We start from the raw sequence: 26,609 nt of genomic DNA, 5'->3' as shown, positions 1-26,609 counted from the left end.
AAAGTAGCAGCAACGAGCATCCCAAGAATCCAAGTTATACTTTCTAAATACCACTCCCCATAAAAAGGATCAGGGCTTCTTAGAATATTCACTGATTCTGAGAAAAGCAATATAAATGTGAACCTTTATCCTGAACTAAAAATCAAGGAAGTTATCAAAGATTGATGGATTCATGTCAAAAGGACACAACAGAAAGCTTGAAGGGACTCCCACTGACAAAATTTTGGATAACCTGAGCATCAAAAGAATAGAGTATGGCTGAGAAAGACACTGAATATATAAAAATCCTTGAGTCTATATAGTGATACTCCAAAAAATGAAAGCATTACTCAATGGGAAAAAGGAAAAAAAAAAAATCACTGGCAGTGATTATTAAACTAACTTTTTACTCTGAAAATTGGTCCTTAAAAAAACACATTTATCCTGCCTTTTCAGTAGGAACTACAGTATAGGTTAATCAAAAAGCCCCAGTTAATAAGGGAAAGTTCCTTTACAGAGAAGAATGCCAGTTTATAACTGTAAAAAAAAAAAAAAAAGGGGCGCAATAGGAAAAATTACCATTCTGCAACCCCTGACAAACTAATTGAGACAAGCAAGGATTGTTAATGGATGCTAAAAATCATTAGACAAAAGACTGGGGAACTGGATACTCACAGTGCCAAAGTATCATCCCACAGATTACTTGCTTGCTGCAAAGGGAAATAAAGCTTACTTTTCCATGGAGAGGCCTGGCTGTCATAATCTTAAGCAATCAAAATTAATATCACCATTAAGGATACAACCAGATAGTAAATACTACTTCCTGATGTGATGCAATATGAAGTACACAGCATCACCTACAAAATATTCTGTCCAAACAACACTTAGGGTCTTGTTTTAATTTGTAGGAAACAGAGGAATATAAATCAGGTTAAACATCACCAGGAAGAAATAACCAGTTAAATCCAGAATGTGGAGTAGCTGCGTGCTGCTAGTGCTGCTCAAGGCTCCAGCTCACAGGGCCAGGCACAACATCTCTGCACATGGCCCCGCTGAGCCAAGGTGTCATGTGTAGAGCTTCTGCACGCAGCCCGCCAAGCTCAAGTATCAGGTGCAGCCTGATACATTTCATGCTAGGAACCCTTGTCTGAATTGCCAGGAAGAAGGCCACTGCACGCAGTACTCTATGAGCAAGTGAAACTAGACTAAGAACAAAGGAAAAAACATGAAATGTAGATCCTCTAGCAACAGGAGTAATGGAAGATTTCCCTAAATCTGCCCTCAAGCTTTTCCTTGATTGATCTGTGAGTATGGAACACTTCAAAACTAAATAGTGTGAAGAGAGAAACCTTCAAGATAGAGGAGGAGTAAGACATGGAGGTCACCTTCCTCCCCACAAATACATCAAAATTACATCTATGTGTGGAACAACTCGTACAGAACACCTACTGAACGCTGGCAGAGGACCTCAGACTTCCAAAAGCCGTGTGGCTGACAGGGTCTTGGTGGTCCGGCTGGCTGTCAGGCCTGAGCCTCTGAGGTGGGAGAGTCGAGTTCAGGACATTGGTTGACCAGAGACCTCCCAGCCCCACATAATATCAATCGGCAAGAGCTCTCCCAGAGATCTCCATCTCAATGCTAAGACCCAGCTCCACTCAATGACCAGCAAGCTCCAGTGCTGGACACCCCATGCCAAACAACTAGCAAGACAGGAACACAACCCCACCCATTAGCAGAGAGGCTGCCTAAAATCATAATAAGGTCACAGACACCCCAAAACACACCACCAAACGTGGACCTGCCCACCAGAAAGACAAGATCCAGCCTCATCCACCAGAACACAGGCACTAGTCCCCTCCACCAGGAAGCCTACACAACCCACTGAACCAACCATCCCCGCAGGGGGCAGACACCAAAAACAACGGGAACTACAAACCTGTAGGCTGCAAAAAGGAGACCCCAAACACAGTAAGTTAAGCAAAATGAGAAGACAGAGAAATACACAGCAGATGAAGGAGCAAGGTAAAAACCCACCAGACTAAACAAATGAAGAGGAAATAGGCAGTCTACCTGAAAAAGAATTCAGAGTAATGACAGTAAAGATGATCTAAAATCTTGGAAATAGAATGGAGAAAATACAAGAAACATTTAATAAGGACCTAGAAGAACTATAATGATCAAGGGATCAATCCAAGAAGATATAACAACTGTAAATATTTATGCACCCAACATAGGAGCACCTCAATACTTAAGGCAAATACTAACAGCCATAAAAGGGGAAATCCTCAGTAACACAATAATAGTGGGGGACTTCAACACCACACTTTCACCAATGGACAGATCAACCAAAATGAAAATAAATAAGGAAACACAAGCTTTAAATGAAACATTAAACAAGATGGATTTAATTGATATTTATAGGACATTCCAGCCAAAACCAGCAGATTACACTTTCTTCTCAAGTGCGCACAGAACATTCTCCAGGATAGATCATATCTTGGGTCACAAATCAAGCCTTGGTAAATTTAAGAAAACTGAAATCATATCAAGTATCTTCTCTGACCACAACGCTATGAGACTAGATATCAACTACAGGAAAAAAACTGTAGAAAATACAAACACATGAGGCTAAAATAAAAAAAAAAAAAAAAAAAAAACTACAATGAGGTATCATCTCACACCGGTCAGAATGGCCATCATCAAAAAATCTGCAAACAAATGCTGGAGAGGGTGTGGAGAAAAGGGAACCCTCCTACACTGTTGGTGGGAATGTAAATTGATACAGCCACTATGAAGAACAGTATGGAGGTTCCTTAAAAAACTAAAAACAGAACTACCATATGACCCAGCAATATCACTACTGGGCATATACCCTGAGAAAACCATAACTCAAAAAGAGTCATATACCACAATGTTCATTGCAGCTCTATTTACAGTAGCCAGGACATGGAAGCAACCTAAGTGTCCATCGACAGATGAATGGATAAAGAAGATGTGGCACATATAAACAATGACATATTACCCAGCCATAAAAAGAGACGAAACTGAGGTATCTGTAGTGAGGTGGATGGACCTAGAATCTGTCACACAAAGTGAAGTCAGTCAGAAAGAGAAAAACAAATACCGTGTGCTAACACATATATATGGAATCTAAGAAAAAACTCGTTCTGAAGAACCTAAGGCCAGGACAGGAATAAAGACACAGACACAGAGAGTGGACTTAAGGACACGAGGAGGGGGAAAGGTAAGCTGGGACGAAGTGACAGAGTGGCATTGACATAAATACACTACCAAATGTAAAAGAGATAGCTAGTGAGAAGCAGCCACATAGCACAAGGAGATCAGCTCGGTGCTTTGTGACCACCTAGAGGGGTGGGATAAGGAGTGTGGTAGGGAGACGCAAGAGGGAGGGGATATGGGGATATATGTACACATATAGCTGCTTCACTTTGTTATACAGCAGCAACTAATACAACAATATAAAGCAATTATACTCCAAAAAAGATGTTAAAAAAAAAATTCAGAACGTGGGACAAGATAGACCCTTCAGACCAGACCCTTCAGTAAGTCTGCCTCATGGAAGAGAGGAAGTAGGAGGGAACCATCCTAGATTAAGAGTAATTGAAGAGGCATGACGAACAAATGCAACATGTGAAACTTGTCTCAGCTTGTGCACTATTATCATTAGATACTTTATTCTCAGTATCTCCTCAAATGTAAATGTCCATGAAAACCAAAACAAGAAAAACACTTGTATAAATCTTCCAAACCATGGAAGTTGACATTTCATTGTACTCTACTCACCTCCACTTAGTAGCTTCATGACTAGCCACAGCTCATCTTTTACCACAAAAGACGTGTAGTAAGACACAATATTAGGATGATGGCACTGACTCATGGCTTGAATTTCTTTCTACAAAGAAGAGAAAACATGGTAATTCATTATATGCAAGGCTAAAACAACACTAGAAGTTACTGAATCCAGATCTGGGAATTCCAAAGACTATGTCACAATCTTTCTGGGATTTTCATGCCTGCCCTCTGCAAGAATGGTTAAACCAAAAAAACCGCTTGGTTTCCCTCAGTCCATTCTGACTCTTACTCCTTTCACTCGTTAAACTAGCGACCTCTGAAACCAAAAACATGCACTATTTATCACACCCTGCCACAGCACCACAGAGGCCTCCACTGGGACACGTATTTTTACTTCCAGGTGCCCTTAAAGAACCATCTTGGGAAATCAGGTTTTACAGTCACAGAGGATAATTATCAATACTAATAAACAAAGGGTGGTTGGTTTGTTTGTCTTTCTTCTCCAAAACATTGTTTCACCTCATTTTTGTGAAATGATTAACGGTTCCCAATTTAAAGAGGTCATAAACTAAATCCAAAGTAGACACCTGAGCCCAAAGTCTCAGCTTATACTATCTCATTCGAATTTAATGAATTTAAATTAGATTTGGTGTGATTAAATGCCTTATAAAAGCCCTGTGTGATCAGGGCCCTGCTTACCTCTCCATCATTCCTACTACCTTCACTGACCCCTACCCCCAAAATACCCCAGTCCTATGATCCAGCCAAAGTAACTTCAAGTGAGCCATGCTTCTTCTAACCATGGGCATTTAACCCTGTTGTTCCCTCTGCCTCAAATACACTTCCCTCATCTTCACCCAGCTGAAAACACCAATTCTTCCTTCTGATCTCAGCCAAAATACCACTTCCTCCCAACTTCCCAGGCTGAGTTAGTTAGGTGTCCCTTCTCTTGGCTTCCAAGCTCTGTGCATATCTCCTTACATCACAGCACATATGTACTGGATAGTACATTGGATGCTTATTTGTCTGTCCTTCCCTGCTAGACTGACAACTCCAAGAAGGTAAGTACTTAAAAGTGGACTCATACACATGGTGGGAATTATCATACGATGCTGTAACTGCCTATTTATTTTTCTGCATCCCTCACAAAACTGTAGCTCAATGAGAGGTCAGATTCTGTATACTGGCCCTTATTGTGCCTGGCACACAGTATACCCTCAATAAATATTTGCTGAATGAATAAAATCCTATAGCACTTTATATAGCTTTTTACTTACTGATGTATTAATACTTGCCCTATGCCCTTGGTATTTGTTCAGTAAGATCAATTGTGTAAAAGTTGCCCATAATCCCTGATTCATAAGAAGTGTTCAATAAACACTAGTTTTTCCATTCTCATTTTCTCTACTTGAATGTAAATTCTTTTACGGCAAGGACTTTGTTGTGTGAATTTTTGCTACCCACTAAGTTACTAGCACAGTCTTCCATACTAAAAGGTAAGTAAATATGAAGGATAAGGAAGAAGAACTAAAGTAAACACCTGCCTATTGACATAGTTATACAGGATTTGAAGAGATAAGATATGTACATATAAGAGGGAATATAAAGAGAACAGCATATATGTGCCAAATGAGCAGTAAAGATAGTAAATGTTACAAGAATCCAGAGGAAAGAACAGTTAAGGCAGGCAAGAAGTCTTCACAGAGAGGGTGGGAACTACGTTTAGTTCTGCAGGATGTGGGGTGTTATAGCAGTACAAGGTGCAAAGCACATAAAATTACAAAAAAAGGATGAAATAAGCAAGACAGATTTTAGGACACAGGAGTAAACCTGTCTAAGGTTAAGCAGTTCATGCTTTCAATAGAAATTTACCAAATGCCTACTCTGTGCCAGGCACAGTCCTAGGTACTTGACCACAATGGTGAACCCTCATGAAACTTACAGTCTGGTGAAGAAGTCAGACAAATACTAATTAATAACACAGATGAAGAAACTCTGATAGGAGAAGTACTAAATACTACATGATTTCATCGGAGAGGTGAATTACCAAAAATTAGGAGTGACAATCAGGGAAAGCTTCCTATAAGAAGTTTTACTACACTGACACTGAAATAGGAAAGATAAATGTTTTTAGGGGTTTTGATTGTTTAATTAACCTGGGACTGTATCATAAAGGAGCTTGTAACTGTGTTCAATAATTTAGGCTTCATCCTAACAGCAATGGAAAGGAATCAAAGGTTTAACTATATTTATTTTTTCATAAAAATCACTCTGGCTGTAATGTAGAAAATAAAAGAGAGAAGGCAAGACTAAAGGGAAAGACTCTGTTCAAGGTTGTTGCCATGAGCTGGGTGAGATGATAATGGCCTTAAAAACGATAAACAGCTAATTTCTCAGTTTAGATTACTGTACTATGGTTATGTTACTCTTAGGAGATGTTGGGTGAACAGCATATGGGGACTTTCTATGCTGCTTTAGCAGCTCTTCTGTAAGGTTGAGACTATCACAAAATAAAAAGTTAAAAAAAATAAGTGGGGGCTTCCCTGGTGGCGCAGTGGCTGAGACTCCGCCTGCCGATGCAGGGGACATGGGTTTGTGCCCCGGTCTGGGAAGATCCCACATGCCGCGGAACGGCTGAGCCCGTGAGCCATGGCCCCTGAGCCTGCACGTCCGGAGCCTGTGCTCCGCAACGGGAGAGGCCACAACAGTGAGAGGCCTGCGTACCGCAAAAAAATAAAAAAAAAAAAAAAAAAAGTGGTAATATGAATGAAAAGAAAGGGAAGAGTCAAGAGATGATACTAAAGAGGTATAAACAATAGGACTTGGTGACTAACTGGACAGGAGAGGTGAAAGAGACAGAAATCACATAGGGGAGTGACAATGCAAAGAGCTGGGGTCAAATGGTCCAAGGTCTTAAATGTTAAGCAAAAGGTTTTGAGCTTAATCCTGGAAAAAAGAGTACTACAAAGGGTTTTCTAAAAGGAGACTATGGCGGGGGGACAAATCGGGAATTTGAGATCAACAGATACACACTACTATATATAAAACAGATAAACAATAAAGACCTACTGTATAGCACAGGGACCTATATTCAATATTCTGTAATAACCCATAATGGAAAAGAATCTGAAAAAGTATACATATACATATATATATATATATATATATATATATGTGTATGTATAACTCAATCACTTTGCTGTACACCTGAAACACTGTAAATCAACTACAACTAAAAAAAAATAATAAAAACAAACAAAAAACAACCACAACAAAAAAAAGGAGGCTAGCAGGAGAGCCATAAATTTTAAAGATTAAAAGGGCCTTAAATATTCCATTTCTTCTCTTCTATTCCTCTTAATTCCCCTTGGAGTTATCCTTTTCCCTTTCCTTTCAAAAAGAAAAAATATATATATTAAGTGCTCTGCAAGAGTGGTATATTCATTCTGACTCAAATTTCCTAGCAGCTTCCTTAACACTCATAAGTGATTCCACCCCTACTCATGAAAATGCTTTCCTGAAAGTCCTTTATTGTCTGCTAATACCAGATCTTTTGTCTGGAATTTTCAGTTCTCCACCTGAAGCCATGTTTTACTGATGGACTGTTCATTCCTTCTTGAAACTCACTCATCTTGATTTCCACTATTTACTCCCTGGTTTTCTGATTACTCCAACGTAGGTGGCTTTCCTCCACTTCACACTATTCAGTCAGTCCCCAAGTAATGTTAATTTATTCATTCACTCATTCAGAGTGAACAGTCCCTGCCCTCATAGAGTGCTCACTCTAGTACTAACAATTTTTCCATCTATAAAATGTCTAGGGAATTTGTGTCTTCCTTTCCATTATCACTGTCACTGCCTGAATTTAGTCTCAATATCTCTTTGTGTTCTTCAACCTATGGGATGCAACTCATATGGGTCATGAAATAAATTTAGTGGATCACATTAAAAAAAAAACAGACAAACAAAAATAGGATAGAAAATCAGAGTGCATTCCACATAATTAAGAATTGTTTTACATAAGGTAGATAGCTAGTGGGAAGCAGCCGCATAGCACAGGGAGATCAGCTCGGTGCTTTGTGACCGCCTGGAGGGGTGGGATACGGAGGGTGGGAGGGAGGAGACGCAAGAGGGAAGAGATATGGGAACATATGTATATGTATAACTGATTCACTTTGTTATAAAGCAGAAACTAACACACCATTGTAAAGCAATTATACTCCAATAAAGATGTAAAAAAAAAAAGAAATGCTCAAAAAAAATTGTTTTATAAAAATGTTTGTTATATTAATATATAATATCATATATATTCATAATGTTAATATATAATATGCTATTCTTTGCTGATCTTAAACCCCTGCCCAGCAGGGTCTCCATCTCTGCCTCTTCAAAGTCTTCCCAGCCCAGGTGGCCCAGGACACAAACATCTCCACAAAGGCCTCCACTTTCATAACTGGTAGCTCCCTTCTTCCTCTTATTTCAACACAGTACTTATACCTCTCCTAGGCATTTGTCACACTCTGCCATGTACAGCAGGCAAGAGCCTTAACTCTTCAACTAGATTGTGAGCCTCTTGGCAGAAGAAAAGACATTTTAAGCCTCTTAATGGTCCCCTCAGATGTTTGTTCAATGAATCTAGTCCTAGCATCTACCAGAGGAGAGAAAAATCTCAATATATTACATAGTTGCCTTTCTCAGAGAAAAGTCTGTGAGTAAAATCTCTGGAGAAAATAAATGTAGTAAGATTTGACAGCCGACTTTGTGATCACACTTAGCAAAGGCTGTCAGACAAGAAAACATTTTAACAAGAGAAAGGAGCAATATACTGCGTCCTCACTAATAACTGTCACACACATTACACACCTGTAATTGGTTTACATCAGTACTCTCTGGAGAACCCAGAGCATCCTTTCTGCATAATAATAAAGACAGTTTTGAAAATAAAATTTAAAATCACAACATCAAAAGCTTAGTATGGGGCTTCCCTGGTGGCGCAGTGGTTGAGAGTCTGCCTGCCGATGCAGGGGACATGGGTTCGTGCCGTGGTCCGGGAAGATCCCACATGCCGCGGAGCGGCTGGGCCCATGAGCCATGGCCGCTGAGCCTGCGCGTCCGGAGCCTGTGCTCTGCAACGGGAGAGGCCACAACAGTGAGAGGCCCGCATACCGAAAAAAAAAAAAAGGTTTTTCCAAATACCGTATGCTAACGCATACATATGGAATCTAAAAAAGCGGTACTCATGAACCTAGTGGCTGGGCAGGAATAAAGAAACAGACATAGAGAATGGACTTGAGGACACGGGGGGAAGGGGAAGCTGGGATGAAGTGAGAGAGTAGCACTGACATATATACACTACCCAATGTAAAATAGATAGCTAGTGGGAAGCTGCTGCATAGCACAGGGAGATCAACTCGATGCTTTGTGATGACTTAGAGGGATGGGATAGGGAGGCTGGGAGGGATGCTGAAGAGGGAGGGGATATGGGGATGTATGTATACGTATAGCTGATTCAATTTGTTGTACAGCAGAAACAAACACAACACTGTAAAGCAATTATACTCCAATAAAGATGTGAAGAAAATTTTTTTTTAAATATTGTTTTTCTTTAACAATAAGAATTAATTTACAATTTAGACTTCTTTTATGATCACTGCAGTTCAAATGCCCAAATGGTGCTCTAAGGTATTGCTGGCATCTGTAAATCCAAGTTCGTCACATAGTGTTTCAATCAGCATCTCCTTCCAAGTGTGTGTTCTCTCACCAAAGACAGCTCTAGATCACTCCAGCAACCCAACTCTTCAGCTTCTGCTTATGCATTACCAACTCCTGAAGAAATACATTTGTCTCATCTGCTGAAAGTTCAATATATAATTCTATTATCTTTTACTTTATTCCAATTATTCCCTAAATACTCACTACAGACTACACCAGAAATTAAACCCAATCCAGGACTGATAGATCATACCAGTCTTAGTTCCTGTCCTTTCTACTATTAGCTGTACATGATCTTAGAGAAATTACTTAACAATATAACAATATTAGTTCATATTTGTGTGGCAGTTTATGGTTTTCAAGTACTATATCGTTCAATCTTCAAGAAAAACCTCATAAGGGACTTCCCTGGTGGCGCAGTGGTTAAGAATCCGCCTGCCAATGCAGGGGACACGGGTTCGATCCCTGGTTCGGAAAACCCCACATGCCATGGAGCAACTAAGCCCGTGCGCCACAACTACTGAGCCTGCACTCTAGAGCCCGCCTGCCTAGAGCCCGTGCTGTGCAACAAGAGAAGCCACCGCAGTGAGAAGCCCGCACACCGCAACAAAGAGCAGCCCCCGCTCACCGCAACTAGAGAAAGCCCATGCACAGCAACGAAGACCCAACGCCATAAATAAATAAATTTATTTAAAAAAAAAAAAAAAAAAAGAAAAACCTCATGAGGTACACAAAGCAGAAGCAGATATTATTTCCAATTTAAACCAAAGAAACTGAGGATTTAAAAAATTAAATGATTTGGAAAAACTATTTCATTTCCCTTGCTGAGTACTTATTATATACTTAAAAACTACTCTATGTGTCATGGAGCATAAAAGTACAAAACAATCCCTGTGTGGCTAGCTTTTAACGCCACAGAACATCTCATGCAGCTGTGGATCCTTGGGATACCCTAGCCCTTGGAGAAGCCAATGCTGCTGGGGGGTCATTCTACCTCTCATCCTGCAACAATGGTCAGAATGCAGGTTGGTACCATGTTCCTAGAAGGCTAAAGCCTTTTAAAGTATATTTCATTTGACCCAGAAATCACAATTGCATGATACTATTTTAAGGAAAGTGAGAAGTAAGCAAGCATTGTTTATAACAACAAAGAGGAAACAAAAATCATCCAATACTAGAGAACAGGTTAGATAAAGTATTCAACGGAACACTACATACATATTGAAAGCTACATTAATTCATATTTATAGACATAGAAAGAATTCTATGATAAATTTTTAAAGAACAAGTATATGGTTACATTATTATGAAAATACAAAGATGTTTAAATGTGCACATATAGCAAGTGTCAATCTCAGAATGAGGACTATAATTTTTTTCTACTTACCTGGATTTTATAAATTTTATAATAAGCATTACTTATTAATGAAGAAATCACAAACCTTTTTAAAAAATAAAAAACTTCAAGTTATTTCCCACTCTAACATGAACATACAAGAAATACGAGAAGTGCATACCAGGAGTTCATCCATGCTAGTTTGACATTTCTCAAGGTTTATCCGTTTGATCGCCACTTTCTCCTTTTTAGGGGCACAATATGCTGCTTGGACCACAGCCGTTGCTCCACTCCCTAAAGATAAATATACAAGTGAGTAAATATGTAGAGGGGTAGATAGAAACAAGACATTTAAAATTCCTACACAATTTAAACAAGAGAATAATTCTTAACTTATTCTTACACTCAACAAAAAATGCAGAGAAACACTCTAAAAAGTAGGGTGTCAATAAAAGCAAAAGCCTTGACCATTTCATAGAATTGTCAATAAATACCAGCAGACGCGCGCGCACACACACACACACACACACACACACACACACACAAAAAAAAGTTGCTTGAGTTCCAGAAGTTCTAGAATATGATGGTGTAGGCTCACATTTCCCTGCTCTTCTCCTCTAAATACAACTAAATACCTTAGAAATAATTCAACAATCATAAAGACAATCTGAAAGGTGGAAAGAAGCAGATGGGCTGGCTAGGACCCTCAGCATGTGAGGAAAAGCACTACTGTAAGCTCCCTGGGTTTTTCTTTTATCTCGCACATATCCATGAGTGGGCACCAGAACAGCCTGCTTCCTGGAACCAACAGGGATAGCCAAACAGACAAATGAGAAAAATCCTTTCTAGCCAAAGGACTGTGAAAGGGGAAGCTCAGTAGCGACCTAGAAGACAGATTTCCCAATCGTTATCCAGGACAATCCACCCAACCCACCACAGCATCAGCATCAGCGGGGTCTCCACCCCACACCCAGACAGCAGCAGGCCAGATGCACCACAGGAGCAACTAGGTCCCTGCCCCACACCTGGGCAACATCCAGCCAATCTGCCCACAGCAGCAGCAGAGGGGGTGGGGGGCGGAAGCGGGGAACCAGACCCACACCCACCTGTCAACGCAGGTTAACACCTGCAGAGATTAAATAGGAGTCCTGCTGTGCCAGAAGAATAAAGCAGAAGATAATAACACTGCCAGAGCTCTGAAAACTCACTTATCGTAAGAATTACATAGCTCACAAAAGTAGGCTAGGACTTACACATTAAATCTAAGTAGAGTAACTGCCTACTAAAATAGAAATTTTAAATAGGATCAGGAGTCTCCTAACATTAATATCCTAAATGTCCATCACACGATTTAAAAAAAGAAAATCACGTCGTCACGCCAAGAACCAGGAAAAACATACTTGAATGAGAAAAGACAATCACACTGATACAAACACCAAGATGAATTACTAGTTGGAATTACCTGACAAGAATTTTTAAGCAGCCATCATAAAAGTGCTTCAACAAACAGTTAAGAATTATCTTAAAACAAAATAAAAAAATAGAAAAGCCTCAATAAGGAAACAGAAGTTACTAAAAAAAAAAAAGCACCAACTGGACATTATACAACTAAAACATATAATTTCCAAAATATAAAACCTGCTGGAGAAGCTCAATAGAAAAAGAGAGATAACAGGATAAATTCAGTGAACTTGAGGATAAGATCAATAATTTTACTCAATCTAAACAGCAGAGAGAAAACAGACTGAAAAAAAGAACAGAGCTTCAGGGAGAAGTGGAATAATAATAAAAGCTCTAAAATCTGTGTGGCAGGTAGAATAATACCCGCCCCCCAAAGGTGACCGCATCCTAATTCTTGAGACCTGTGAATGTTACCATAAATGGCAAAAAGACTTGGCACATGTTATTAAATTAAGGATGGAAAGATGATCCTGGATTATCTGGGTGGGCCCAATTTAATTACAAGGGTCTTTATAAAAGAGACGAAGGAGGGTCAGAGTCAGAGAAGATGAGACAATGAAAGCAGAGGTAAGAGTAATGGAGTCATGAGCGAAGGGAGGAACCTTGAAAACATACTATAAGAAGTAAACCAATCACAAAAGACCACATATTGTATAACTCCATATATATGAAATGTCCATAGAACAGGCAAATCCATAGACACAGAAAACAGATTAGTAGTTACCAGGGGCTGGGAGAAGAGGAAAATGGGAGGTTAATGCTTAATGGGTACAATTTCTTTCTGGGGTGAGGAAAATGCTCTGGAATTAGACAATGATGATGGATGCAAAACACTGTGAATATACTAAAAAAACCACTAAACTGTACACTTAAAAAATGGTTAGTTTTTAACACAACATTGTAAAGCAATTATATCTCCAATAAAGATGTTTAAAAAATGGTTAGTTTTATGTTAAGTGACATACCTTGATCTTTTTAAAAAAGGGAATACTACATACTACAAACAATTTTAACTCATAGTTCAACAATTTAGAAAAAAAGGAAGAAGCAGGAGCACTTTCCAACTCATTTCATGAAGCCAGTACTACCAACACCAAAACAAAACAAAGACATCACAAGAAAAAACAAAACAAAACAAAATAACTACAGACCAATACCTCTCATGCACTTAGCTGCAAAATCCTTAACAAAATGTTAGCCAATTGAATCCAGCAATAGATACTACACCACAACCAAGTAGTATGTATTCCAGGTATGCAAGGCTGGTACAATTAAAAAAAAAATCAATGTAATACACTGTATCAACAGGCTAAAGAAGAAAAATCATATGAGCATATCCACTGACACAAAAACACTTTATAAAAATTCAACACCATTCATGATAAAAAAGCTCTCAGCAAACTAGGAATAGAGGGGAACTTCTTCAACCTCATAAAGAACATCTACAAAAAAAAAACCTTACAGCTAACATCATACTGGTGAAAGACTGCCTTCCCTCTAAGATTGGGAAAAAGGCTAAGATGTTCATTCTTATCACTTTTATTCAACATAGCACTGGAAGTCCTAGACAACACAATAAAGCAAGAAAAAGAAATAAAAGGCATCCAGATTGGAAAAGAAGAAATAAAACTGTCCCTGTTTGTAGATGTCATGACCATCTATACAAGAAAAGCTTCTAAAACTAATAAAAGAGTTTAGCAAGGTTGCAAGATAAAAGGTCAACACACAAAAACCAACTGCATTTCTATATACTAAGAAGAATCAAGTGGAAACCAAAATCTTTTTTTTTTTTTTTTTTTTTCTTTTGCGGTACGCCGGCCTCTCACTGTTGTGGCCTCTCCCGCTGCGGAGCACAGGCTCCGGACGCGCAGGCCCAGCGGCCATGGCTCACGGGCCCAGCCGCTCCGCGGCATGTGGGATCTTCCCGGATCGGGGCACGAACCCACGTCCCCTGCATCGGCAGGCGAACTCTCAACCACTGCGCCACCAGGGAAGCCCGGAAACCAAAATCTTAAAATACAATATCATTTACAATTGCTCCCCCAAAATGAAACATTTAGGTATAAATCCAATAAAATATGAACAGGATCTATATGCTGAAAATTACAAAATACCAAACAAAGAAAACAAAAAAGACCTAAATAACTGGAGACTTACCATGTTCATGGATTCGAAAAATCAACACAGTAAAGATGTCAATACTCCCCAAATTGACTCCATATAGGTTTAAGGCAATTCCTATCACACTCCTGGCAAAGTATTCTGTACACATAGACAAGCTTACTCTAAAGTTTATATGAAAAGGGAAGGCCCTAGAATAATCAACACCATAGTAAAGAAGATGAACAGGGCTTCCCTGGTGGTGCAGTGGTTAAGAATCTGCCTGCCAATGAAGGGAACACGGGTTTGAGCCCTGGTCCAGGAAGATCCCACATGGCGCAGAGCAACTAAGCCTGTGTGCCACAACTACTGAGCCTGCGCTCTAGAGCCCTCAAGCCACAACTACTGAAGCCTGTGTACCTAGAGCCCCTGCTCCACAACAAGAGAAGCCACCACAATGAGAAGCCTGTGCACCAGAAAGACCCAATGCAGTCAAAAATAAAATAAATAAAAATAATTTTAAAAAAAAGAACAAAGTTGGAGGATTCATACCATCCAATTTAAAGACTTACATAGTTACAGTAATCAAGACAGTGTGGTACAGACAGAGGGACAGACATACACACATACACACACACACACAAAACAGAACAGAGAAACCAGAAATAGATTCACACAAATGTGCCACAGTGATTTTTGTGTGTGTATGTGTGGTACATGGGCCTCTCACTGTTGTGGCCTCTCCCGTTGCGGAGCACAGGCTCCGGACGCGCAGGCTCAGCGGCCATGGCTCACGGGCCCAGCCGCTCCGCAGCATGTGGGATCTTCCCAGACCGGGGCACGAACCCGTGTCCCCTGCATCGGCAGGCGGACTCTCAACCACTGCGCCACCAGGGAAGCCCCCCACGGTGATTTTTTACAAAGGTACAAAAGCAATTCAACAGCGATGGAATAACCTACTAGAATGGCTAAAATAAATTGTTTTAAGTGATAATACAAATGCTGGTGAAGATATGGTTAAACTGGATCACTCATACAATGTAGGCAGAAATATAAAATATGGTATAGCCACTCTGGAAAATAGTTAGGCCATTTCTTTTAAAACTAAAAATGAACTTGTACAACTCAGCATTTGTATGACTGGGTATTTATCTGAGAGAAATTAAAATTAAAATTTTTCTGAGAGAAATTAAAAATTCATATACAAGTTTCTGTTCACACAGAAACTTGTACATGAATATTCACAGCAGCTTTATTCATAATAGCTAAAAACTGGAAACTACCCAAATATCCTTTAACAGGTGAATGGTTAAACATATGGTATGTCCACACAGACAAATATTACTCAGCAATAAAAATGAACAAACTATTGATATGCACAATAACTTGGATGAACCTCAAGGGCACTATGCTGAATGAAAAAAGCCAAGCTCAGAAAGTTACATATTTTATGACTCCATTTATATAATATACAACACTCTTGAAATAACAAAAATAACAGCAACAGAGAACAGATTAGTGGTTGTCAGGGATTAGGGATGTGAGTAGACAGGTTAGGAGGGCTACAAAGGGGTAGCCAGAGGGACTTTGTGGTGGAATACAGTTCTGTGTCTTGAATTTAGTTAGTGGTAGTTACACAAAGGTACACGTGTAATAAAACTGCACAGAACCATACACATGTGCACACAGATGAGTACAGTATACATACAGATAGTAAGCTCTAAGTTCCGTAGATTGCTTAAAAAAAAGAGAAAAAAGCCTAGGCTTCAATCCATCTATTACCCTTAATAAAATAATCTTCAAGGTCCATTTGCACTATATCACTCCTCAGATCACTAAACCACAGCCACTACTTGATACTGTACTTTCTTTTTTTTAAATTTCATTTATTTATTTTGGCTGCGTTGGGTCTTCGTTGCTGCGCACGTGCTTTCTCTAGTTGCAGCGAGCGGGGGCTACTCTTTGTTGTGGTGCGCGGGCTTCTCATTGCGGTGGCTTCTCTTGTTGCAAAGCATGGGCTCTAGGCATGTGGGCTTTAGTAGTTGTGGCTCACAGGCTCAGTAGTTGTGGCTCGTGGGCTCTAGAGCACAGGCTCAGTAGTTGTGGTGCACAGGCCTAGCTGCTCTGCAGCATGTGGGATCCTCCCCGACCAGGGCTCGAACCCGTGTCCCCGGCACTGGCAGGCGGATTCCTAACCACTGCACCACCAGGGAAGTCCCAATACTGTACTTCTTGATAACTCAACGCTTTAACTTATTTTCCATACCCTGGATGCAATTTAGTTTTCTCCATCTCCATTCCTCTGTGCAAACCATTCACCTTGCTTGCTTTCTACATATTAATCCATACCTCCCCCTCCTTTTAAAGCCCAAGTCAAAACTCACCTAACTTCAGGAAGCTCCATGGAAAACACACTTAGATTCAAACAAACTCTGCCACCATTAGCAGGGTAAGTCTTGGTTCCCTGATTACGTGCTGGGAAATGGCAATGCTCAATAAATGTCATTATTGTTCATTTATTTACCTATTATCTTCCTATTAGACATTTAAACTGTTAAAAGACATAGCTGTGTCTCCTCAAGTATTTGATATAAGGTAGGTTTATTACGCTTCTAAAGTACTTGAATCTTTACCAAAACACATGAGGATAAATTATCCTCACCAACTCCCCATCTCTAGCCATACCACTTAAACTGTAGTTTTTTTCAACGTTTTAATCATGGGTTCTCCTGTACATACAGCCTTGGATAGAGATGAAATGTAAACAATAAAAAAGAAAAAATGTACAATCATTAAATTCTTTCTTCCTTCCTCTCCATTTTCTCATTTTCTTCCCAAATAGAAAGTAATTTCAGGGACTTCCCTCGTGGCGCAGTGGTTAAGAATCCACCTGCCAATGCAGGGGACACGGGTTCGATCCCTGGTTCGGAAGACCCCACATGCCACGGAGCAACTAAGCCCGTGTACCACAACTACTGAGCCTGCGCTCTAGAACTCGTGAGCCACAACTACTGAGCCCAAGTGCCACAACTACTGAGCCCGAGTGCCACAACTACTGAAGCCCATGCGCCTAGAGCCCATGCTCCACAACAAGAGAAGCCACCACAGTGAGAAGCCCGCACACTGCAACGAAGAGTAGCCTCCACTCGCCGCAACTAGAGAAAGCCCGCGCCCAGCAACGAAGATCCAACGCAGCCAAAATAAATAAATAAATACATTATTTTTTAAAAAAGTAATTTCACAAAAATGTTTACAAAAGAGGGCATGGGGGAAGAAAAATATTGAAAGCATGTTGTATTTTACATGAAGCATTCTACTCAAAATTGCTTTTTCTTAATATAATTACTGTGCGATACATATTTTTTAAAATAAATTTATTTATTTTTGGCTGCACTGGGTCTTCATTGCTGTGCGCGGGCTTTCTCTAGTTGCGGTGAGCAGGGGCTACCCTTTGTCATGGTGCGCGGGCTTCTCGTTGCGGCGGCCTCTCCCCGTGTGGAGCACAGGCTCCATGCACACGGGATTCAGGAGCTGTGGCTCGAAGCAGAGCGCAGGCTCAGCAGCCGTGGCACACGGGCCCAGTTGCTCTGCAGCACGTGGGATCCTCCTGGACCAGGGCTCGAACCCGTGTTTAGTGCACTGGCAGGCGGATTCCCAACCACTGTGCCACCAGGGAAGCCCCACAATACATATTTTTTCTTTCTCTTCTTTAAAGCAGGTTCCTTCATGAGGAATTTTTCAAACCACAAGTCAACTTCCTGGGTTTCAACCATCATTTTTCTTAGAGAAAACAGAATCAAATTAGAAACCATCAGTATGTATTGCACACAGTAAAAGTAAACATTATCTATCAACTATACTTCAATTAAAAAATATATAAAAAAATAAAAATGCAAATATTATCTTGTAACACTTTTACTTCAGTGTAAATACACATGAAAATATGTAAAAGGTAACTATTAGGAATGGTTTAGTCAAAGTGTGAAAGCTACTGTTCTAATGCCAGCAAGAAAGCATTGGCTTAATATGAAGAATAATATAATGGAAAATGTAAAACAATTTCCAATAAAGCATCCTAATTCAGAAGTTCACTATTTTACATGTTTTGCACCTTCCATGCACCATCCCCCATGTCCCCTCTTCCACTCTTCTGTCCTCTCCTAGCTGGTTCTTTAACTGCTATGTTAGTGTACATTACACACCAGAATGGATTAAAGTGAAAAACCATGACTGAGCTTTCTCCTGAAATCCTTCAAACTGGGTAATGTTATCTCTTAAAACAGAAAAGGAGCTGCCTAAAGGCATGAGCGGGACTAAAAAAAATTTCACAGTCTCCCTCCACTTTACTAGATCCTGAAATTTAAAAGAGTAAGCAAAAATATGGATTTTATTCCTACCTGTGAGGAAAAAATAAATCAAATGAACCAAATCAACTGAAGATATTTTCCCCCCAAACTCTGACCAACCGTCACTATTACAGATACATATTCTAAAGATTTTAAGTATTTTTCAGTAAGGCTTTAACACCAACTAAAGAGCTAGTCCAGACTGTTTATTCTGAAAGATGACTAAGGCACTGTCACCTGAACCATGGAAAATACAGGACTTTACAATTTCATAAACCTTTTTCTGAATAAGCCCTCTTGTCAGAGTCATACTGAAAATTAAAGCTCCTTTACAGAAACAGCTGTGAGGACAGTCATTATAAAAATCACGCTCTCTCTCCATACAAAGATGAAAATAAAGACACTGCCATATGCTCTGAGTAATTATTCAAGCAGCCTGATGGTTTTGCAATGAATCATCTCTCGCTCCTGTTCACTCTGGTGATCTCTATCTCAACGGATATTAACCCCATCCTTCTGGATGCTCCTGCCAAATATCTTGGATACTTCTCACATCCAATCCAATGGCATATCTCTAACTTCAAAATATGCTACACCAGCGTCTGACTGCTTCTCACCACCTCCACTACTACCTCTCTCCCCTGGATAACCTCTCCTACCCTCATACCCTTAAAAAACTATTCTCCACGCAGCAGCCCAGGTTGTCCTTTTAAAACGTAAAATCTTACGCAAAGCAAAAGCCAAGTACCACAATGACTTACCACGCTTCATACCATCTGATGGCCAGGGACATCCATCCCTACCTACCACCTTACTCTCCTGATCTCTTCAACCGGTCTGCCTCTTCAACCTCTGAATCACTCTGCTCCAGCCACCCTTACCTCATTATTCCTTAGTCACATCAGTGTGCTCCTTCTTCAGGACCTTTGCGCTCCGCATGTTCCCTCTGCTTAGACCAAGCTACCTACAGATAACCACCATGTTCACTTCTCCACCTCCTTCAGATCTTTCCTCAAATGTCACCTTCTCGGTGAGGCTTTCCTTGACCTCTTTAAAACTCACCTCTATCCCTAGCAGTTTGCAACCCCTTTCCCTACTTTATATTTGTCCTTCATCACCACCACAAGGGATTTCTGTCTGTCTGCTTTGCTGCTGTATCTCTAGCATCCAAAGAGTGCCTGACACACAAGTGGAGGTCAGTAAATATTTGTTGAATAGATTCATGACTCAAGTAGTGGCATATATTTTCAAGAAAAAAAATTTTTGCTCATTTGGGGCAGAACAAACACAAGAATAGCCCAGTCTTCGGGCATTACCTCATTATTACCATTGTGAGCGTTACCATTTATTGAGCACTTACTCTGTGCGCCAAGTACTATGCTGAGCACTCTCCTTACTTGCACTTCTTTTTTTTCCATCTAATTCTCACAATAATCCCATGAATTAGGTATTATTGATCTTACAAAGCAATGCAAGCAAAGGTAAGACTTAGGTCATAAATTAGTAAGATGCAGAGTAGGGCCTAGAAACCAGAACTACATGACGTTTCAACACCATACTCTTAATTGGTAGGCAACTGACTCTTTAAAGCGAACATTAACTGATTATTTATGTGTCAGGTTAAATTATTTACTTGCAGTGTCTTATTTAACTATTTTAATTAAAATTAAAAAAACCCGAGGCCAACATTTTTAGTTGCCTAGCCAACATACAGTTTTCCCTTCTTTAATAAGAGAACTTTTACCTATTTTGCTTTAAGTAATAACATGCTTGGATAAAAAGCTTCATTTCATTTGCAAATGGCCAAATGACACAGTTCTGTCCAATAAAATAGGAATGTATCACTGAGTAAGGCTTCCAGGAAAGAAAGCCCTTTGAAAGGGAGCCAGCTGAGTCGTCATGTGACTTTGTCCTTTTACCATATTCTTCTGGCCTGGAACACAAGCACAAGGCTAGGGGTGGAACAACTGTCTTGCAACTATGAGAATGCAAGTCCAGTGCTAAGTAGAGTGGAGTGAAAAACTACGAGCCTGGGTGCCTAATGGCACCTAGGCTGCCACTCCAGTTTTCGTGTCATATAAAGGGAGCAAAAAAGTATTTTATTAAGCCACTATTATTTGTTTTCCATTACATGCAGCCAAATGCAATCCCTATTTGATACAACCCTATGAGGTTGTTGGCCCAATGCTGGCCTTACTGAAAATGTTATCATAGCTAAGTCTTCCAATCAGGGGGAGAAAATACACTAACCATTAAGCATCACTCTATCAATAGAAAATAATGGCTTTCACATTTATGGAAGAGCTAGAGGTGGGATCCTGGAATCTGTATTTGGAAACCAATACTTTAGACATCAAATGTGTAGCTAGTGAACAACTAATGAAAATTTAAAAGGGTAGGGAAAGTAGAGACTAAAGCTAGTAGGCTGCCTTCACCACAGTATCAAAGGTAGATGAATCACACCTTACTAAAAACGGATCTTAAAGAACAATTTTCTAAACCTAGGATGAGGTAAACAGTAAATATTTATTGAGACTTTTAAAAATGCATGGTAACACAGGACTTCCCTGGTGGCACAGTGGTTAAGAATCTGCCTGCCAATGCAGGGGACATGGGTTTGATCCCTGGTCCAGGAAGATCCCACGTGCCGCAGAGCAACTAAGCCCATGCGCCACAACTACTGAGCCTGCGCTCTAGAGCCTGTGAGTCACAACTACTGGGCCCGTGCACCTAGAGCCCATGCTCCCCAACAAGAGAAGCCACTGCAATGAGAAGCCCGCACACTGCAAAGAAGAGTAGCTCCAGCTCGCCGCAACTAGAGAAAACCCGCATGCAGCAATGAAGACCCAACACAGCCAAAAAATAAACAAAAAGTAAAACAAAAACCAAAACAAACAAACAAACAAAAACCAAAATGGGCTTCCCTGGTGGCGCAGTGGTTGAGAGTCTGCCTGCCGATGCAGGGGACACGGGTTCATGCCCCAGTCCGGGAAGATCCCACATGCCGCGGAGCAGCTAGGCCCGTGAGCCATGGCAGCTGAGCCTGTGTGTCCAGAGCCTGTGCTCCGCAACAGGAGAGGCCACAACAGTGAGAGGCACGCATACCGCAAAAAAAAAATGCATGATAACAAAAGCCACATGGCACAGCCCTTGACAGACTGGTTTCCCACTTTGCCACTATATTGTATCGTGGGCAATAAAACAGGTGGCAGGGCCTTACACTGCTATACTACCATGTCCAGCATAAATCCTTAAATCCATCTAAACCTGAATAAGATCTGGAAGTAAGAAAAAAAAAAAGATGCAGTGATGGTCCAATAAACATTACAACAGATTCAAAACATTACAAGATTACAAGTGTTACAAGATTCCAAATCATGTATTTCACATTTTATGGCAGTACCAAAAATTAAGAAACAGAAAAAGAAGAAAAAAAGAAAGAGATAACAAAGAGATTGTATGGAGTAATGAATACGAGCTAAAAGCTTCCTGTAAACAACTACACTTAATCTGCACAACAGCCCCAAGGACATGGGTACCATTATTCCCATTTTACAGACAAAAAACGGACACTAAAACAGTTATATAAATTGCCCCAGATCAGAGAGGTAGTAAGAGCTAACGCCAGGATTTGAATCCAGGTCAGTCTAACCCCAAAGCCCATACTATTACAGTTGCTTCAACACACATCAAATACAGTACAGCACCTGGTCAGAAGTGCTAATGCAATAGTAAGAGTTAGGCAGGAGCTCAAAAACACTGAAAAGATAAATGATTAATAGTGAGACCAATACTACATCTTTTACAAGTAATCATACTTAAAGTTCAAACCTTTGCCAAAGCATGCTTAAGATGATACAATTCTTTAAAAGGAAGTCGGGTTTTTTTTTGCGGTACGCGGGCCTCTCACTGTTGCGGCCTCTCCCGTTGCGGAGCACAGGCTCCAGACGCGCAGGCTCAGCGGCCATGGCTCACGGGCCCAGCCGCTCCGCGGCATGTGGGATCTTCCCAGACCGGGGAACGAACCAGTGTCCCCTGCATCGGAAGGCGGACTCTCAACCACTGCGCCACCAGGGAAACCTTAAAAGGAAGTCCTTTGAATTCCCAACTTGTATGCTTTTATTATGTTCTAGGAAGGGAATTTTCTCTTCTCTATAAGATTTTGCCAGAAAAAGAGAGAATAAAACCATGTGAGAAACTAACCCCAAATACAGTCCTAAGTAGCACATGTGAAAAAGATATATAGTTCAAATAACTGTATGTGCTTTGACGAGAAAGGAGACAGCATTATACCATTTCCTTAAAATACAATCCTTTGGAAACAGAAAATTCAAAAAGATTCCCCCAAGCCTTTTTTGCCCAGACTTCAACCATTTGTTTCCTGAAAAAAAAATGAGTATAATCTGAAGAAATTACAAAGATTCATTTGGAAAGCTACTTACAGCTTATTACAAAATACTGTATTCCAAACATGTTGGCATGGAAGCAAAGTTAGAATAAGCATGCACTGCTTTACTGAGCCTTGCTACTTGCACTAGGCTGTAGTTCAAGGAAAAACTTTTTTTCCTCCCTCTTGAGAAGATGGGGTGAGAGAGAGTGTGTGAGGAGTGGAGTGGAAGTACATTAAGAACTTTCAGGAACTTATTAATGAGAGAGAGAACATTAAAAAAAATGACAAAATAGGATACACAAAAGAGAATAAATCTAACTGTATCTAAAAGGTTATCTACAAAATATCTGCTCCGATCAGTTTTTTTTCATTGTAAGGATATTTCCTTTTAAAGGTGAGATTATGGGGCTTCCCTGGTGGCGCAGTGGTTGAGAGTCCGCCTGCCAATGCAGGGGACACGGGTTCGTGCCCCAGTCCGGGAAGATCCCACATGCCGCGGAGCGGCTGGGCCCGTGAGTCATGGCTGCTGAGCCTGCGCGTCTGGAGCCTGTGCTCCGCAACGGGAGAGGCCACAACAGTGAGAGGCCCGTGTACCGCAAAAAAAAAAAAAAAGGTGAGATTATGACCACCATCTTCAGATACTTCCAAAAACCAATCAAAAGCAGATGCAGAAATAAGGATCCTGGATTAGGCGACAGTTGGACACCAGTACTGGCTCTGCCCATAACTAGCTCTGACTTTAGACAGGTCATTTTACCTTCCTATGTCTCAGTGTCTTCATCTGTAAAACAAGATGGTTCACCTTACCTCACACCTTACAGAAAACTTAACTCAAAATATATCAGAGGACTAAATTTAAGAGCTAAACTATAACAGAAGAAAACATAGGAAAAAAATCTTTGTGATGTTGGGTTACTAAAGATTTCTCAGGACTTCCCTGGTGGTCCGGTGGTTAAGACTCTGCGCTTCCACTACAGGGGGCGTGGGTTAGATCCCTGGTCGGGGAACTAAGATCCTGCAGCTGTGGCACGCCTCCCCCGCCCCCCCCAAAAAAGACTGACAGTAAATATTTGAAATCATATATCAGGTGAAGGACTCATACCCAGAATGAATACATACCCTCACACACATCTCTATAACTCAGTGAGAAGAAAACAACCCAATGGGCAACCCAAATGGGAAAAAGATTTGAATGACATTTTACCAAAGGATATGAAAAGCTAACAAATAAGCACATGAAAAGATACTCTCTATTGGGAAGAAATATGGGAACATATGTATATGTATAACTGATTCACTTTGTTATAAAGCAGAAACTAACACATCATTGTAAAGCAATTATACCCCAATAGAGATGTTAAAAAAAAAAGAGATACTCTCTATTATTAGTTATTACAGAAATGTAAAACAAAACCATGATCAAATACCACTTCACATCCACTAGGATGGCTATAATCAAAAAGACAGACAACAAATGCTGGCAAAAATGTAAAGAAATAGGGACCTTCATACATGGCTGATGGGAATGTAAAATGGTACAGTCACTTTGAAAGTCTGTCCATTTCTTAAAAAGTTAAACATAAATCTACCATATGACCCAGCAATTCCACTCAAGAAAAATGAAACATGGTCACTGAAGATTTGATGTAAATGCTCATAGCAACATTATTCCAAATAGGCAAAAAGCAGAAGAAACCCACTGTCCATCAAGTGGTGTCCAATGAAAAGGAAAAATGTACTAATACAGGCTACAACATGGATGAACCTCAAAAAACATTACACAAAGTAAAAGAAACCAAACATAAAAGATCACATATTATACGATATTTATATGAAATTTCCATAAAAGACAAATCTATAGAGACAGAAAGTAGATCTGTGGTTGTCTTCGGCAGGGAGTGACTGCAAATGTACATGAGGCATCTTTCTGGAATGATGGAAATGTTCTAAAATTGGATTGTGGTGATGACTGAACAACTCTGTAAATTTACTAAAAAACTATAGTACTGTAAACTTAAAACAGGTGGATTTTATGGTATATAAATTGCTTTTAAAAATGAAAAAATATTATGCTACGTGAATGAAGCCAAACAAAAAAAACTGCATATTACACGATCCCATTTATATGAAATGTCCAGAAAAGGCAAATCTATGGAGACAGAAAGTAGATTTGCAGTTGCCTGAAACTGGGGGTAGGAACAGGGATTAACTGTAAACAGACACAAGGGATCTCACTGGGGTGATGAACATATTCTAAAACTGTATTATGCTGATTGGTGCACAACACAATAAATTTACTAAAAATCATTTAATTTTATATTTTAAAATGGGTGAATTTTATACTAAAAATGGGTGAAATTATACCTCAGAGTAAAATTGTTTTTAAAAATAAGGTGGTCAAATCACATTGGAGTTAACTTTTTATCCACAGACCACTTTGAGAATAAGATGAAGACTAACCCTAACCCAGAGGCCTGAGCCTCCCTTTTGCTCACTCAGACACCTTATTGGTCTGAGGACACCAAATTAACAAGTTTTTAAAGCTCTAGAGCCTTGTGCAATCCTAATAGCAAGGGCATTCGCAACAACTACAACCCTCCTCTTCACCCTAGAAAGATGTACACCTTACCAGAAAGAAAATCAAAATTCCTTTTCTAAAATGATAAGGACCCCCTTTCCTTACTTTTTAGACATCATTTTGGAATTTCCCACTTAATCCCTTTTTTCAATAAGAAACTCTGATTGAGGGACTCAGAAGCAATCAATCAAGACAGAGACCTAGCTAGCTGTCTTTAGAACCAACCAGTACACATCAAAGACCCAGCATGCAGTAAAGATCCATGAAGTGGCTTAAGGAAAAAGATGTGCTGTCTTTCAGATAAAACTTAGGCCAGATTTGTTTTGAAACAAGAAGTAAAGTGAAAAAAAGAAATGTGACAAAGTTTCTCTAAACACCTACACGGTGCAATAAACACTACCCACCCCGCCAAGACAGCTAAGGAGTTTTCAGACACTCTTTGTTATAAAACTAATTTAGGACTGGATGCTGATCTGGCAAAGCAGACAATCTCCTTCCTCCAACACACAAGGGTCTGCTCGTGTCTGTTGGATTGAGCTTCTGTTTAGCTAAACCCACCCCCTTTTGATTTCTAAAATCACTAGATTATTGTTGTCTAACAAATACTCCCCTCATCCCCAGTCCCCACCCTCCCCCAATCACTGTGCCTCTGTGAGAATTACAATCCATGTTTGTGCAAGTTTTGGTCTCTGCCAACTGGTATTCCCAGACCCCCTTCAAATCCATTCCACACACAATAGCCAGGTCCATCGGATTGTTTCAGGTCTTTGCTTGAAGCCCTCCAATAACACTTAAAATAAAATTCCAAAATCCTTTCCTTGGCTGAGAAGATCCCTAAAATCTGGCTTCTCCCTTACCTTTCTAACCTTACCAGTCTTCTTTCAGGTCCTAAAA

The 26,609-nt window shown here is 40.1% G+C and overlaps 1 protein-coding gene across 2 annotated transcripts in view; it reads right to left on the bottom strand.

Moving 5' to 3' along the window:
• The window catches only part of OXSR1 (oxidative stress responsive kinase 1), a 96,202-nt gene that overhangs the window by 68,326 nt on the left and 1,267 nt on the right, over positions 1-26,609 (bottom strand). The window contains exons 2-3 of one of the 2 annotated variants that reach the window (XM_024756423.1): positions 11,022-11,134; positions 3,784-3,892 (exon numbers count right to left, since the gene is read on the bottom strand). In XM_024756423.1, the coding sequence (XP_024612191.1) occupies positions 3,784-3,892; positions 11,022-11,134 (222 nt within the window). Of the gene's footprint in view, positions 1-3,783; positions 3,894-11,021; positions 11,135-26,609 lie in introns of those variants that run through there. The other variant, XM_024756431.1, reaches the window with a different exon arrangement.

This window comes from Neophocaena asiaeorientalis, unplaced genomic scaffold, assembly GCF_003031525.2.
Source record: "Neophocaena asiaeorientalis asiaeorientalis breed wild unplaced genomic scaffold, Neophocaena_asiaeorientalis_V1.1 scaffold265, whole genome shotgun sequence".
NCBI lineage: Eukaryota > Metazoa > Chordata > Mammalia > Artiodactyla > Phocoenidae > Neophocaena > Neophocaena asiaeorientalis.
This window is presented reverse-complemented; position numbering and strand designations above follow the sequence as displayed.